Source organism: Neoarius graeffei, chromosome 27 (assembly GCF_027579695.1).
Source record: "Neoarius graeffei isolate fNeoGra1 chromosome 27, fNeoGra1.pri, whole genome shotgun sequence".
Classification (NCBI taxonomy): Eukaryota; Metazoa; Chordata; class Actinopteri; order Siluriformes; family Ariidae; genus Neoarius; species Neoarius graeffei.
The window spans coordinates 7313622-7331571 of record NC_083595.1 but is presented as its reverse complement, the minus strand read 5'-3'; the positions used below and the strand labels follow the sequence as shown (position 1 = coordinate 7331571).

General features: G+C 43.7%; 1 protein-coding gene across 6 annotated transcripts in view; it reads left to right on the top strand.

Annotated features, from left to right (window-relative positions):
- Positions 1-17950, top strand: part of gtpbp2b (GTP binding protein 2b) — a 47450-nt gene that overhangs the window by 13711 nt on the left and 15789 nt on the right. For 5 of the 6 annotated variants that reach the window (XM_060911242.1, XM_060911237.1, XM_060911241.1 and 2 more), the window contains exons 2-9: positions 7018-7044; positions 7140-7324; positions 10933-11041; positions 11203-11400; positions 11518-11692; positions 16983-17202; positions 17387-17522; positions 17753-17811. In XM_060911242.1, the coding sequence (XP_060767225.1) occupies positions 7018-7044; positions 7140-7324; positions 10933-11041; positions 11203-11400; positions 11518-11692; positions 16983-17202; positions 17387-17522; positions 17753-17811 (1109 nt within the window). The remainder of the gene's footprint in view (positions 1-7017; positions 7045-7139; positions 7325-10932; positions 11042-11202; positions 11401-11517; positions 11693-16982; positions 17203-17386; positions 17523-17752; positions 17812-17950) is intronic. The other variant, XM_060911240.1, reaches the window with a different exon arrangement.

Below are 17950 nucleotides of genomic sequence, written 5' to 3'. Positions count from 1 at the left end.
CTCCAAGATGCTCTTTTTATACCCAGTCATGTTAATGACCTATTGCCAATTGACCTAATGAGTTGCAATTTGGTCCTCCAGCTGTTCCTTTTTTGTACCTTTAACTTTTCCAGCCTCTTATTGCCCCTGTCCCAACTTTTTTGAGATGTGTTGCTGTCATGAAATTTCAAATGAGCCAATATTTGGCATGAAATTTCAAAATGTCTCACTTTCAACATTTGATATGTTGTCTATGTTCTGTTGTGAATACAATATCAGTTTTTGAGATTTGTAAATTATTGCATTCCGTTTTTATTTACAATTTGCACTTTGTCCCAACTTTTTTGGAATCGGGGTTGTAAACAGCAGCTGGTGCAGTGATGTCCGTGATCCTGCAACACTGTTCTCCTGACTTGGAATAATTTTTCATTAATTGTAAACCCTTCTACTCCCCCCGTGAGTTTGCTTCATTCATTCTGGTCGGTGTTTACATTCCACCGCAGAACGTACAGCGCATGCTGGCTGACCAGATACTGGGTGTAGAGCAGACTAACCTGGACTCCCTAGTTATTGTCCTTGGTGACTTTAACAAAGGTAACCTCAGTAATGAACTACTCAAATACAAACAGTTTATTAAATGCCTACCCAGGGAGGAGAATATTTTGGATCACTGCTACACTGCAGTCAACAATGTCTATCATGCTGCCCCCCCACCACCACCACCACTGCACTGGGCCAAACTGACCACGCCATGGTCAACCGGATTCCTGCATACAGGCAGAAATGAAAGCTGAGGAAATCTGTAGCGAGGACTTCAAAAATGTGGAGCAATGAGGCTGCGGAGAACCTTCAGGCATGCTTGGACTGTACAAACTGGGATGTGTTCAGGACTGCTACCAATAGTCTGGATGAGTACTCAGAGACTGTGATGTCCTACATCAGCTTCTGTGAGGACTAGGGATGTTAACCGATGACCGTTTGACCGATGGTTGACCAAATCAACGCCAACCGGTTAATTTTTTTTTGGTTGTCGGTTAAAAAAAAATCACTCGTTTTGAAGCTGCCGATTTTGGAGTGGAGAACCTGGAATTCTGTGTTGTAAACGCTCGGGGCATGCCATGCGGTGTAAGGACGACAGCTGACAAATCAGAAACACCCATTCAGTCATGTCCCGCCCTCCCGCCCCAGTTGAAGACAGCTGCCACTCGGCGAAAGAAAAGTCTCAGTGTTGGATTACATTTTACTTGTGTTTATGAATAAAAAATAGTGATTTTCGGAGTGGGGTATTTTGTAGACCACAGTGTTTTCTATTTCAACTTGTTTAAACCTGTTAACTTGTTAGCCTATGTATTTCCAAGAACAACTGTTTTTTGTGTGACCCTTGACAGAAGTTGACTGTATTTGTGAAAAATAAAAAAGTATCAGGCTAGACTTTTTAGCTTACAAATTACTATTCTGTTTTTTTTTTCTTAATTATTATTAGAAGGCACATCAAGTTTAGTCCTGCCTTGGCCAGTGCATTCTGAAAGTATGTTTCGGTCTGTAGCCAACAATGCATGTTATTGCAGATCATATCTCTCCGCACAAACTAAAGGCGCAGATGCTGACTTTTGGAGGGAAGGGGAGAGAATGAAATGACAGCGGTGTCTGGAGGGGGAGTGACAAACGCAGCTTTTATGTCTGTGAGCCAAGTCGGTGACGGCTTCAGAGCAACTTCAATACCATGCAGTAATGGCGTGTTGATATTGGTACCGGCGTTATAACGATTGTAGCTAATTAATTAGATTACCCGGCATTATAACAGCCTTTATTTTAACGCCGTTATTCCCATCACTGAATGTTATGTACTTCTTCTAGCACTTGACTTTATTTTCAACGCCATCATGGCCAACTGATGCTGTCTCTAAGCTGGAGCCATTTGTCCTCCGCTCCAGTACAAACCCCTCGACATCAGTGCCGCGTTTGACTAAATGTTTCGCGCTGTAGAAAAGGTAATGTGAGTGGAGGGCAGCGACTGGGACTGAATGTGCGGATGCTCGTGGTTAGATTTAGAATAGATTCTAATAATTCCAATTCTAGAATTTTAAACTCATAGGTTAACCGACTTTAACCGGCTAATGAGGCTCGGTGGTCGGTCAAGATTTTTTTTTAGTTTTCGCCATCCCTAGTGAGGACTGCTGCATTCCATCACGAACCAGGGTGAGTTACAATAATGACAGACCCTGGTTCACAGATACCGTAAGCTCAGACAGATAAGGTTGCAAAAGGAAGACACATTCAGAAGTGGGGACAGGAACAGGCTCAAAGAGTCAAGGAACAGGTTTAACAAGGTGCTTAGAGAAGCTAAACGACTGTACGCTGAGAAACTCCAACGTCAGTTCTCAGTCAATGACTCTGGCCAAGTTTACATTAGACCGTATCTGTCTCGTTTTCTTCGCGGATGCACTGTCCGTTTACATTAAACCGCCTGGAAACGCCGGGAAACGGGAATCCGCCAGGGTCCACGTATTCAATCTAGATCGTGTCAGGTCCGGTGCTGTGTAAACATTGAGAATACGCGGATACGCCGTGCTGAGCTCTAGCTGGCGTCGTCATTGGACAACGTCACTGTGACATCCACCTTCCTGATTCGCTGGCGTTGGTCATGTGACGCGACTGCTGAAAAACGGCGCGAACTTCCGCCTTGTATCACCTTTCATTAAAGAGTATAAAAGTATGAAAATACTGCAAATACTGATGCAAATACTGCCCATTGTGTAGTTATGATTGTCTTTAGGCTTGCCATCCTTCCACTTGCAAGTGGTAAGTGATGTGCGCTGGGATCACACACACAGCGGCTCGGTCCCGAATCGTGGCTTGTGCACTCCACTCGCGCGCTCTGTGAGTTGCGCAGGGCCGGAGTGCGCACCCTCCAGAGGGCACTCGCTGTTCAGGGCGGAGTGATTTGGAGCGCAGGATGCCTGCGGAGCCGAGCGTATCCATGTATTGGCATTGCTGTGTGCACGCGAATCGTGTATTGGTGTTGCTGTGTGCACACTAATCGTTTTAAAAACGTTAATCTGATGATCCGCTGATACGGTCTAATGTAAACCCCACCTCTATCAGTGCGTTTACATGCACATAGAGAGAATCGAATTTCTGCCATTGCTCGACTGAAATCGAATTTCAAAATGCCATGTATACACCTTAATTCGGCTGAAATTGAACCGAACTTAATTTCTCGGAATCGAGCTACACGACCTAGATTATGCGATTTCTGCCGAGCTACTTAGTGCATGTAAACCCTATTGAGCTACGTATTCGAGCTACTTACTTCAGCACTGCCCCTTCCGGAAGTGACAAGTGACGAGACCACAAGCGGGAAACACAACAGCCTCGGTCGGCATGACAACGGCATGAATCTTTTCTTTTTGTGGCATTGTTTGCACTGTTAAAATTTAGCTCACTTACTGTATCACCAAATACATCTGTACAGCTGTTGCATAGCTGTGAATTGTGTACATAAACAAGTCACTGTATTTGTGTGTGTGTATAGATGTCCAACATCTGAAGAATGTCAATAAAAACAAAACAATTGAACTTTTTGTGTGTTTATTAAGACATAAGTTAAATTGTAAGCAAAAAATGAACTTTAGAAAAATATTTTTTGTAAGCAAAAAAAAAAATTTTTGTAAGCAAAAAATGGACTTTAGAAAAATATACAATTGTGCAAAATAAGTTGTCTTACAAAACAGTGGTCTGCGCAGGACAGTTTGTAGCCATACAGTCTGTTAGAGCAAGCCTAACAGCTTGAGCACGGAACTTGTGAACACGGAACTGCCAGTGTTGCCAGATTGGGAGGTTTTAAGTGCATTTTGGCGGATTTGAACATGTTTTGGGCTGGAAAACGTCAGCAGTATCTGGCAACACTGCTGATAACTTAGTTTATACTCTTGAATAGCTCTTCTTCATGACGACAACCGGAAGTGTACCAACACGATGGAGCGTGTAGCGCCACCTGTGGCTCGAGTGCACAATGTACCTCACACAATAGCTCGATTTTATTGTGTGCATGTAGGATTGGATTTCTCTGGCACCCCTGCTGGGACCCTTAGCTCGATTACCGACAGTAGCTCGGTTTGGATGTGCATGTAAACGTACTGTATGTCTGTCTGGAAAGGGCTCAGACAGATCACTAACTACAAACCTTCAGCCCCCCACTCTGTTGATGACTTGCTCCTGGCCAACCAACTGAATGAGTTCTTCTGTCGCCTTGAAAGACAATAGGACTGTCCTGATATCCCCTGTTGCCCCTTTTCCACCAAAGCAGTTCCAGGGCTGGTTCCGGGCCAGTGCTTAGTTTGGAACCGGGTTTTCTGTTTCCACTGACAAAGAACTGGCTCTGGGGCCAGAAAAACCGGTTCCAGGCTAGCACCAACTCTCTGCTGGGCCAGAGGAAAGAACCGCTTACGTCAGCAGGGGGGCGGAGTTGTTAAGACCAACAACAATAACAAGACCGCGAAAGATCGCCATTTTTAAGCGACAAGAAGCAGCAGCTGTACAAACACGAAGTCATTATTATTATTGTTGTTGTTGCTGCTGCTGCTTCTTCCGTGTTGTTTTTGCTTCGATATTCGCGCCAAGGTTTATGCAAACGTAGCGACGTAACTGGCGTATACAACGATGTAACTGGCGTATACAACGACGTAACTGACGTAGACAGCGATGTAATGACGTGGCTTCCCTTAACACCGTGAGCTATGGAAAAGCAAACTGGTTCTCAGCTAGCTTGCAAGTTAAGCGAGTTGTGAACCAGCACCAGCACTGGCCCCGAACCAGCCCTGGAACTGATTTGCTGGAAAAGGGGTATCTGACTCCACACTCCAGTTCCTGCCCACCACCCCCACCTTCCCCACCTCTACTGCTGCCAGGGCCTCTCTACAACCTCTTACCCTAGAAGCCCATCCACCCACCACTACAGCCTCAACTCTCTCCATTCTGGAGAGGGATGTTAACAAGCTCTTTAAGAAGCTGAGCTCCCGCAAAGCAGCAGGTCCCGACTCCGTCTCACCATTTACCCTGAAGCACTGTGCTGATCAGCTGTCTCTGGTGTTCACAGACATCAACATCTCACTGGAGACATGCCATGTGCCAGCCTGCTTCAAGGCCTCCATCATTATCCCCATCCCCAAAAAGCCAAGGATCACAGAATTAAATGACTACAGACCCATAACCCTGACTTCTGTGTTTATGAAATCCTTCGAGCGCTTTGTGCTTTACCACCTTAAAGCCATCACTGACCCACTCTTGGACCCTGTGCAGTTCACCTACAAACCCAACGGATCTGCAGACAATGCTGTCAACATGGCTCTTCATTTCATCCTCCAGCACCTGGACCCCCCCAGCAACCTATTCTAGGATCCTGCTTGTGGATTTCAGTTCCGCCTTCAACACTGTCATCCTAGCTTTTCTGCAGGACCAGCTCTCCCAGATGAGTGTGCCTCACCCCATCTGCAGGTGCATCACTGACTTCCTGTCTGACAGGAAGCAGCACGTGAAGCTGGGGAAACACGTCTCTGACTCCCGAACCATCAGCACCAGATCCCCCCCCCCCAAGGCTGCATCCTCTCTTCTCTACTTTTCTCCCTGTACACCAACAACTGCACCTCCAGTCATCATTCTGTCAAGCTCCTAAAGTTCGCAGATGACACCACCCTCATTGGACTCATCTCTGATGAGGATGAGTATGCCTACAGGTGGGAGATTGACCATCTGGTGTCCTGGTGCAGGCAGAACAACTTGGAGCTTAATGCTCTAAAGACAGTGGAGATGATGGTGGACTTTAGGAGGAACTCTGCCAGTCCTTCCCCATCACCCTGTTTGACTCCCCAGTAACCTCTGTGGAGTATTTCTGCTTCCTGAGCACTATAATCACTCAGGACCTCAAGTGGGACACAAATATCAGCTCTCTCACGAAGAAAGCACAGCAGAGGATGTACTTTCTGCAGCAGTTGAAGATGTTCGATCTGCCAGAGATAATGACTGTGCACTTTTACACCACCATCATCGAGTCCATCCTCACCTCCTCCATCACCATCTGGTACGCTGCTGCCACTGCCAGGGACAAGGGCAGACCACGGCGCATCATTGGCTCTGCTGAGAAGACGATTGCCTGCAACCTTCCATCTCTTCAGGACCTGTACGAATCCAGGACCCTGAGGAGAGCAGAAAGGATTGTGGCTGACCCCCCTCACCCTGGACACAAACTTTTGGAATCACTCCCCTCTGGTACGAAGTTGCGGTCCGTTAGAATCAAAACCTCACACCATAAGGCCAGCTTTTTCCCCACGGCCTCATCAGTAAGGTCAGAGAACCCCACTGACTCTAAATTCACACACTCAACCTGTGACATTAATGCATTTCGTTTCTGAACTGCAATTTTGCACATCTCGTGGTCATGTCATACTAGGGCTCGACATTAATGGTTGTCTGACTGTCCAGGACAACTAAATGTTTGGTCCGGAAAAGTCAAATCCACATCCGTGTGTCCAACGGGTTAAGTTTAATTATTCCCAACTCTCCTGGAAGTTCCATGAGCCTCCCGCATATTGATAGCGTCTCCCTGACACCCGCAAATTAGATACAAAATCCTGGAATCTAGAGCGAGCAAGCAAGAGTGTGCGTGCGCATCCTGACTGCTCTGTCTTGCTAAGTAGACCAATCAGTTTTCTGTGTGGGCGGGCTTTACATTTTTTCTCCCGGACCGAGAGTCCATCAGTTCAGTGTGTCCAGGAAAGTCATGGCAGAGTACCCTAAAAAACAAAAATACAAAACCCACTTCACCTCAGTCCTGTATATCCCCCCCCCCCAAAAGAATAGTAGGGGAAACACTAAACTTGATTCTGATTCTAAATACCCCACAGCCAGATTCACCAGGTTCCACTCCACAACTGATGCGATAGTACAGAATAACCATTACAGCTACAAGAGTGCTGAACATTTCACTGTGTCAAATTGGTGTGGATTATCCTGTAATGAATGTCATCTATCGTGTTTCAGGCCGAGGAGGGAAACATTGAGTACAAGGTACTGCATCTCCCACACAGTGTCGTAACCTGTATGATTCATACACACTGCATTGATTAAAATCACGTTCTCAATGACACGTATCCCTTCCTCAGCTGAAGCTGGTGAACCCAACGCAGTACCGTTTCGAGCACTTGGCCACACAGCTCAAGTGGCGGCTGCAAGAGGGCCGAGGGGAAGCCGTCTACCAGATTGGCGTCGAGGACAACGGGCTGCTGGTGGGACTCACCGATAACGACATGAAGGCCTCCATAAACACCCTGCGCAGGATGGCTGAGAAGTATGGAGACACCCGAATTCACTCTAGTCCTGCCCTATGTCCTAATTCACCCTAACCTGCCTATCCTAACTATTTTGAAGCATCCACTATATGATTATCACCTTAAAATGGGATAAGGTATAATCAGTTTAACATTAGGTATGATTTCATCTTCAAGTGGCTGGACGCGTTGTGTGTATCACGAATGCGACATGTTCAAGTTACCTATAATGTTTGAGACATTACAAATCCAATTTTTTATTTAATATACAGTACTGTGAAAAAGTCTTGGACATGGAGGAGGAAGAGTGACCATGTTGAGTTGAATAGCATCAGAGCCTAATCTAGGGCGCGTAATACTCGATAATACGCGTTTTTTATCTGTCTGTCGCACATCCACTTTTTGGGCACGAGAGTGATATCGCGTATCTATTCATTTTGTCGCGCATTTATAAGCAGAGAGCGTGTAGTCGCGTTTTACTGAATCTTGTGCGCATCAATTTGTCAGCACCAGCTAGCAAGCACTGCGGTAAATATAGCGTTGTTTACACACCAATCGGAAAATATCGGAAAGGACCGAAGTATTCCGAATGGTTTATTTAGCGGGTAAAACAGTTTTGTGAACTATTATATCATTGGTCACTGAACCGGAAGACAGTGTATCTCAACCAATCGTGTGAAGTGTTTTAAAAATACCCAAAAGCACACGGCATATCGTTCTGTCTCATCCAAACATAACAATGTCAAAACGCGCGGTCACGTTGAAAGACCTTTGGACGAAAAAAGGAAACAAAACGAAGACAGAAGTGACAGATACTAATCCAGCCGACATTACACAACCCGATACAAAATATTATGAAATAGATTTAATCTGTTCTTGTATAATGGTAGGTACTAGGGCTGTAACAATATGCGTATCGAAATCGCGATACGCAGAGCCACGATCCGTGTCGCGATACAAGAAGGCAGTCGCGGTACACCCTTTCAAACTTCTCCTCAGCCCAAAAACAGAGGTGCTTCCAAACTTCCATTTATGAATACTTTTTATTTAAATTACATTTTAAACTTACTTAAATTACTTTTATTTTTTTATATCTGTTAATAAGTCTTTTTTTCGCCGACCTGCGACAATCTTCTGCGAGTCACGCAACGTCCACACTCGCCACTGGCAGAGCATTCATTTCTTTTAAGCGGTCGCCATTCTGGTCGCGACACGGGGAGCGAATCTGTAAACAAGCAGCTCATTGGCTGGCTAGGTGTGCCACAAGCCAATCACAATCACTTGACCGGAAAGGCATGCATTGTTGCCAGATTGGGTGGTTTTAGGTGCTTTTTGGCTGGTTTTGAACATATTTTGGGGTGGAAAACGTTAGCAATATCTGGCAACACTGAAGGCATGTCTGCTTGGGCGGAAGCCTTCTGCGGCAGTTACATTTTGACACGCGAGCAATGTTTCACCATAAAAATTCCATAATTTCCATCTGTTTTCCGCGATCACAGAAAATCATTGGCCCTATGAGAGTGAGACAGTGAGAGAGAGAGATTTTATTTCATCAAATCAGAGGTCAAGTAGGCTATAGGTATATCATCTCCAAAGACAGGTACGGTAGTAAAAACAACCGTCTAGTGAAAAAACAACAACAACCGCTCAGAGAAAAAAACAGGCAGAAAGTGTGCCTGCCAGTTAACGTCATATCAGATAAAAACATTAAACGTTATTCAGACCATTAACACCATAACATCAGAGACGAAGAATAAAGTTCATCTTGGAAGGAGAGTTATTTTTAAAAATGCAAAACAAAATCATTTATAATAGCCCAGAGAAAAACTGGCTGAATATGTACCGTAACATCAAGTTATTCAATAGCCTATAGGCCGAAAATCATTACATAACTTATTTATAGGCCTATCATTAATAATAAAACACAGGTCAATCAAGTTTATCAAGCTGACGATTTCACTCCAAATCAGCAAATCCATTGAATTCCTCATCCTCGGTGTCGCTTCTGAACAACTGCCAACTCCAGCGGCAGACGAAGCGCCGTTTCCTCCTCTTCCGCGTGGCTGTCGTCAGACTCGGCATCAGCTCCAGTTATTCCGCGGTGAAAAAAAAACATATATACGTCGCACCGGAGTATAAGTCGCATGGCCAGCCGAACCATGAAAAAAAGTGCGACTTATAGTCCGAAAAATACGGTAATTAATAGTGGCAAGACTACATGGATTTTAGACTTAACTATATCAAATGATGTAATATATTAACCTAGTCATATTTGAAATGCAACATTATACTACTGGTGGTCAAATTGGTAAAAATAGGCTAGTCACATGATTTATAGTAAAACAGTAACCTAGTCATAGAACAGAAAACTAGTCATATTTGTAAGGTTTTGCAGTATATAATTCTTCATATAGTTTTTGATCTAAAATCTTTACATTTTTAAAGTTCAGATCTGATCATAATGTTTGTGCAATACTATAAACTGTGGATAAGTGTTTGCTGATATGGTTTTCATATCACTGTATTAAAGGATGTGTATAGTGCCATAATTATGATATTATATAGATTAACATCTGATATGAATGTTTGTTACATGTATTAGTTTTATAGAGCTTTTTTTTTTTTATTTTATTTCTTTTTCAATTTTCATTTTATTTATTCTTTTTTCTGTGTGTTTGTGTAGTTTGATGTTTGTTTGAGTGTTTTTGTCCGCGGGTTGTGGTGTAGCTCCGGACCCAGTTTGGGCGTTGGTTCCCTCCAGGTCTTGGTTCGCCATGGGCAATGCCTGTGCTCCCAGCTATAGACTGCAGTGAGCTCGCTGCTCATTTAACATTCGTGGTTGTCCAGCGCTCTGTGCTTTAATGCTTGGCGTGATGTTCTGAGCGATGTTGCTCGGTGGCGTCGCGGCGGCTGTGCAGGCGGTTTGGGACACACCAGCGCTCTGCGTGGCGGAGCTTCTGTGCTCGCTTTGTGGATCCATGGCGTGGTGTTTGAGCGATGTGGCTGACGGTGTCACGACGGCTGTGCTGGAGATGTGGGACTTGTTTTCATGCGCCTTTTGGTGGGACTGTGGCTGCTACACCACTGGAATTACATCCTGACCCCTACTTGGTGGACTTTTTACTTCTATTATTTATTTATTTATTTATTATTTTTTATTGTTATTTTTTCTTTGTCTATAATTGTAAAGCGTCCTTGGGTTTCTTGAACAGCGCTATATAAGTTGAACTTATTATTATTATTATTATTATTATTATTATTATTATTATTATTAATAAAACTGTTCTGTGTATAGATGTACTCTTGAAAATATCTACCAATGTATTACTTATTTTTCTGTCCCCACTAACTGGAACAAATGAGGGATATTTTTACCCATGTTAATATTTTCTGTCCCCTGTTTCTACAACTAGTGAGGGACCGGTCCCCTATTTTCAAATTCCTAGATTAGGCTCTGTAGCATCGTATTTTTTTGCGTTGAGTTGTGTTGTGTTGTCTTAGGAGTGAATTATATTGTATCGGATTATTAGTAGTTGCTTCATATGCATGTATCATATCGTTGGCAATACATTGTTTGAGATGTGTATCATATCGACTTCGCATATTTAGCACGTGTGATTACATGCAGGGTCGGCGCTGATATCACACTCTTGAGAGAGCGGGAAGTGGATTATGAGTTGGATAAACCCCGGAAAATCGCAGAGGTCCTTGTGAGGAAAGTTCCAGATAACCAGCAGGTCAGTGCTCGAACGTAGCATGGTTTATTCAACAGGCAGCACGTAGACAGTTAAAGCTTACTCTTTATTTTACACTATTGAAGAATAAGAAGAATGATCGGATTAATTGTTAATAACCGATGAATTAAAACTTCATTCTCTCGTGTACTTTGTGCATATAGTTTCTGGACCTGCGTGTGGCTGTGCTCGGGAACGTTGACTCGGGGAAGTCCACTCTCCTGGGCGTCCTGACGCAGGGTGAGCTGGATAACGGACGAGGCCGAGCTCGTCTCAACCTGTTCCGGCACTTGCACGAAATCCAGACGGGCCGCACGTCCAGCATCAGCTTCGAGATCCTCGGTTTTAACAGCAAAGGGGAGGTGAGGCAGACGGGGGCCGTTACACCACAGAGCTGAGAGGTTTCTCTAAAAAGTTTAACATTTATGTAAGGAGTCTCCAGTGTCAGTGCTTGGTAACAGTCAGTGGTTGATTGCCAGGTAGTGAATTACAGTGAGTCACGTACGGCAGAGGAGATCTGCGAGAGCTCGTCTAAGATGATCACCTTCATCGATCTGGCCGGCCACCACAAGTACCTAAAGACCACCATCTTCGGCCTGACCAGCTACTGCCCCGATTTCGCCATGCTGGTGGTGGGTGCAAACACGGGCATCGGTGAGTGCAGGTTTCAGGAGACAGTCAAAGGAAATCATATTTTCTTGGCTATGATGTGAGAATATGAAACCTGAGTCTCCTTCAGGGTGAAGTTGGATGATTTAAGGCAGGGGTTCTCGACTTTAAAAGTATTCCCAAGAACCCACTTGTGATCACAGCACAGATTTAATTTTAAGAACAAAATGGTAAATATGAGCATCGTGAAAGTAGTTCATTCAGGCTATTAGAGCTTTTTATTCCTTTCCACTTTCCACATGTAGATTTGAAACACTGTGTATTGATTTGAAAAAATTCAAGTTTTGCTAGTTTTTAGTCCCCCGCTGGTCGAAAGGCCCGAAGGGGGATTATGTTGTGGCGATGTCCGTCCGCCATCCATCCGTCCGTCCGTCCCAGGAAAGGGTGCTCACCTTCTGAAATCAACTTTCACAATTTTTGCAGGAATTTCACGAAACTTGGTAAAAGGCATTGTTATATGTTGGTAATACGCATATTGTAATTTTGTTATCCAGAGTTACAGCCCTTGATTAACAACCTTGTACTTTGACAATTTCATGAAGGTGCGCTCGCCTTCTGACATCAACTCCTCTCACAATTTGTGGACGAATTTCTCGAAGCTTGGCAAAAGGCCTTGTTATATGACGGTAATACGCGTATTGTGATTTAATTTCGTTTGTAAAAATTTTACCAGAGTTTTGACCCTTGATTAAATAACTTGTACTTTTGACAATTTCATGAGGGTGTACGTTCTTCTGAAATCAACTCCTCTCACAATTTGTGGAGGAATTTCACCAAACTTGGCAAAAGGCTTTGACAGTTATACGCAGATTGCAATTTCATTTAATTTGGGCAAATTTTCCCAGAGTTATGCCCTTGGTTATTAACAAACTTGTACTTTGACAGTTTCATCAAGGTGTGCTTGCTTTCTGAAATCAACTTCCCTCACAATTTTTGGAGGAATTTCATGTAATTTGGCAAAAAGTTTTTTTTTTTTTTTTTAATCCCCCGCTGGCTGAAAGGCCCGAAGGGGGATTATGTCGTGGCGATGTCCATCCGTCTGTCCCGGGAAGGATACTCGCCTTCTGAAATCAACTCCTCTCTCACTTTTTAGAGGAATTTCAAGAAACTTGGCAGGATTCTTTGTTATACAGTTAGGTCCATAAATATTTGGACAGAGACAACATTTTTCTAATTTTGGTTCTGTACATTACCACAATGAATTTTGAACAAAACAATTCAGATGCAGTTGAAGTTCAGACTTTCAGCTTTAATTCAGTGGGTTGAACAAAATGATTGCATACAAATGTGAGGAACTAAAGTATTTTTTAAACACATTCCCTTCATTTCAGGGGCTCAAAAGTAATTGGACAAATTAAATAATTGTAAATAAAATGTTCATTTCTAATACTTGGTTGAAAACCCTTTGTTGGCAATGACTGCCTGAAGTCTTGAACTCATGGACATCACCAGACGCTGTGTTTCCTCCTTTTTAATGCTCTGCCAGGCCTTTACTGCAGCGGTTTTCAGTTGCTGTTTGTTTGTGGGCCTTTCTGTCTGAAGTTTAGTCTTTAACAAGTGAAATGCATGCTCAACTGGGTGGAGATCAGGTGACTGACTTGGCTATTCAAGAATATTCCACTTCTTTGCTTTAGTAAACTCCTGGGTTGCTTTGGCTTTATGTTTTGGGTCATTGTCCATCTGTATTATGAAACGCCGACCAATCAGTTTGGTTGGATTTGATCACAGTATGTCTCTGAATACCTCAGAATTCATCCGGCTGCTTCTGTCCTGTGTCACATCATCAATAAACACTAGTGACCCAGTGCCACTGGCAGCCATGCATGCCCAAGCCATCACACTGCCTCCACCGTGTTTTACAGATGATGTGGTATGCTTTGGATCATGAGCTGTACCATGCCTTCGCCATACTTTTTTCTTTCCATCATTCTGGTAGAGGTTGATCTTGGTTTCATCTGTCCAAAGAATGTTCTTCCAGAACTGTGCTGGCTTTTTTAGATGTTTTTTAGCAAAGTCCAATCTAGCCTTTTTATTCTTGAGGCTTATGAGTGGCTTGCACTGTGCAGTGAACCCTCTGTATTTACTTTCATGCAGCCTTGTCTTTACGGTAGATTTGGATATTGATACGCCTACCTCCTGGAGAGTGGTGTTCACTTGGTTGGCTGTTGTGAAGGGGTTCCTCTTCACCATGGAGATTATTCTGCGATCATCCACCACTGTTTTCTTCTGTGGGCGTCCAGGTCTTTTTGCATTGATGAGTTCACCAGTGGTTTCTTTCTTTCTCAGGATGTACCAAACTGTAGATTTTGCCACTCCTAATATTGTAGCAATTTCTCGGATGGGTTTTTTCTGTTTTCGCAGCTTAAGGATGGCTTGTTTCACCTGCATGGAGAGCTCCTTTGACCGCATGTTTTCTTCACAGCAAAATCTTCCAAATGCAAGCACCACACCTCAAATCAACTCCAGGCCTTTTATCTGCTTAATTGAGAATGACATAACGAAGGAGTTGCCCACACCTGCCCATGAAATAGCCTTTGAGTCAATTGTCCAATTACTTTTGGTCCCTTTAAAAACAGGGTGGCACATGTTAAGGAGCTGAAACTCCTAAACCCTTCATCCAATTTTAATGTGGATACCCTCAAATGAAAGCTGAAAGTCTGGACTTTATGTCCATTATATAACTATAACTTGAATATGTTTCAGTAAACAGGTAAAAAAACAAAATTTGTGTCAGTGTCCAAATATATATGGACCTAACTGTATGTCGGTAATACGCATATTGTAATTTCGTTCAATTCAGTCGCCTTTTACCAGAGTTATGGCCGAGTTGCCAGCGGGGGATATTGTTCTCTCAGAGCGCTTTTGTTGAGCGTGTTTTTGTGATTTAAAACAACTCTCAATTGGGACATCAGAGACGCCTGGAATAGCAGTCGTCGATAAATAGCATCATTATAACTACAGGGTTCTAACTCGGCCTTTTCAGCGTATCAGGCCGATACGCAGTGTTTCCTTACCGCTGTGCCCACAATATTGCCGACGCCTGTAAAAGTTGCCGCTACGCTAATAAAAAGACTTGTCAATCTTGAAAATGTGGTCTTTTGTTTAATTTTCTCTTGTTATCCTGAGGCAGTGGTGACAGCGACAGCACACCCCCATGCAAATGTTCTACATTCCGACACGCTCCACTCCCCGTCCACGTAAGGCCAAAAAAAAAAAAATGTGTGTTTCCGGTTACCCGACCGACCCTAATCCGTGCTGCCCGACCCTAAACTTTTTTTTCGTTTTTTTCCCAGTCACGACTTTTACATATAACCCAACCGCGTGAACCGGAAGTTTTTGTCACTCACTGGGAAAATCAGGGCTTTCCACAAGCGCCGGCTGCCGGCCATACAGCCGACTACACAATTAAGTCCAGCCGGCTATTTTAATGACTATTTTTGTAGCCCACAGGCTCTAAATATTAATTTTCGATTTTAATAAAATTAAATGTTTATCTAACGGACTGACAATAATGTCAAACTGAACCGCACTCATTTAAGTTGTGATTCGCGCTGTTTGTACCGATAATAACCACAAATTCCCCGCCGACTTCGTTGATCAGGGGAGAGTAACTCATCCGCGGCCCCGACATGCGGTGTGCGCGCGCGCACTCGGCGGAGGCAGTAGTGAACAGAAGCAGAGATAACGCTTATTTTGTCTTTCACCTAGAGACATGATTCAAACTTTAAAACGGAGACAAAATTCTCCTGTGTGGATCTGGCATTCAACTTTTTTGCTGGGTTCTATACTTTTTGATCAGTCACAGATCAAACACCATGATCACACCTGGAGAAATTCCGGCTTTATAATGGGTGTCTATGGCGTTACACACCAGTGGAGCTCAGGAGTTTAGAGTGTAGGCAGCTTGAAAAAAAAAGCTCTAACTTTCTCATTTAAACTGTTTTCTCAGCCACAATTTTCACTCTACACACACAATTTTCTCAAAAGTTGTAGTCACACATTGTGTGAATCAAGACAAGTGTCTACCTGAGCGATAGGATTTACAGTTTTTGAATGAGAAGCCTGAAAGTAAGGAGAGGACAGCCGCGCTGCCCCATAGACTCACATTATAAACGTGGCAGCGCTTTTACTGCAAAATCAGAAATGTCACTTGTTTTTAACTCGCTCTAGTGTCCACATTTTTTACACTAGGGACAAAAAAAATTACATTAATGTGTTCATGGGAGCCTTGTATCACTCGATGTGAAAGAATTTTGTGAATAGCTCCTTTTGTTTCCGTGTAAATCAGCGTTGTTCGAGGAGAGGGAACTCTGAGAAAAAGCGCTCTTTGCTTGTTATATTGTCTTTTCCCTGCACCGTTACCAAGGCGACGAGCTGCACTCAGGGAGCAGAGAGGGGCGGGGCTGCTCTCTCTCTCTCATGGTGTATTGAGCTGTTATATTTACAGAAAAATTCATGTTAAAAGGTGTCTCATGCTGCATCAGATTCATCAGAAGGTGGTAACTCAGGTGACCTGCAAAGAAATTCATTATATTTTGTGAAATTATTCCTGTCTAAATATAGGTTATAGCAGCCATCTTGAAAAAAAAAATGCCTGCCTACCGACCCTAGTTTTGAAATCTACGTAACCGGAAACACACGTTTTTTTTTTTTTTTGGCCTAAGTGTCCCAGTGCATAGCTGCCCGAGTTATTCCGTGTGCAGATTGTCACTGATCATGCCCATCCGGTTTACCTCCTTCCTTATGCTGTGTTCGCGGTAAAGTGCTATCCATGTTAAAAGGCGCTTACGCGACATGTACGTAATCTGCGCCGGTCCCTGAGTAAGAGCTGGATAGTCATATTTTGTAATTGAATGGCTGAAGCTGAAAATAAAGCTGACACTTGGTGAACATCAACTGGTTGTTTTATTCTTATTCCATAAATGTGTCACTAATGTAGATGAATATTAATTATAATACGTCAATCGAAAACAATCACAAGAACTTTTAGAAAAAAAAATCTCATTAATATTACCAAAAAAAGTAACCTTCATGGAGGCCTGCAAGTGCCAGGACATGCACTGGAATGCATCTCTGAGCCGAACATGTAGAACCCGTGAGCTTTCGGGGGGAACCCCCGGCCATTAAAACTGGGGCCACTACGCTGATATTTTGGTCTCGTTAGAACCCTGAACTGATAATGCTCACATACCCATAGTCACAAAAAGTACCACCAGACTAACGGGAGACTCCTACAAGGCTAAACCTGTGTGCTCCTCCCCTTCCTGTCGGTCAGCGGGCACCACGCGGGAGCACCTGGGTCTGGCTCTGGCGCTGAAGGTGCCTGTGTTCGTGGTCGTCAGTAAAGTGGACGTGTGTGTGGGCGGCGCTGTGCAGAAGACCGTGCGGCAGTTAGAGAAGCTGCTCAAGCTGCCTGGCTGCAACAAGGTTCCCATGCTGATCTCCAGCCACGATGATGCCGTCACCGCCGCCCAGCGCTTCGCCCAGTCCTCCAGGTACACGCTCGGAGTGCGTTTGCGTATGCGTACTGTATGTATACGTCTGAATGCCGGAGATATTTTTGAAGCTATATTTAATGTCTGCTGCTTTTCTATGCACTGAGACGCTCATCTTGATCCTTTCCTTCGCTCGTGTTGTTGCTTCACCTCATCAACCTCATCACACCATTTCTGTGCGCAGCATCACGCCGATCTTCACGCTCTCGAGTGTTTCCGGGGAGAATCTGGATCTGCTCAAGGTTTTCTTCAACATCCTGCCCCCCCTCAGCAATAGCAAGGAGCAGGAGGAGCTCATGCAGCAGCTCACCGAGTTCCAGGTTCTCACACACATGATGCGTTTAGCACCGCCCAAATTTTACAAACGTAACAGACATAAATTAAAGCAAAGCTAAGAGACATTGTTTTTAAAAAAAAAAAAAAACCTCGAGAATAGTATTAAACTTTTTACACTGGTACTAAAGTTAATATATCTGTGATTTATTTTATTTCAGTCATTTAATGTTTATTTTTTTTAATGTTGTGCCGTGACTCTGTGTGTGTGTTGCAGGTTGATGAGATCTACAGTGTGCCTGATGTAGGAACAGTTGTCGGAGGAACACTCTACAGGCAAGTGATTTTATCTAGCGACGATAACACAAGTTCAAAGGTCATTCTGTTTTTTATTTTGATTTTGGTTCCTATAGGTTTCGTGAGTGTGTTGTTATTTTTCAGATTCAGGGTCATCGTGGTAACTGAATGTCAGATT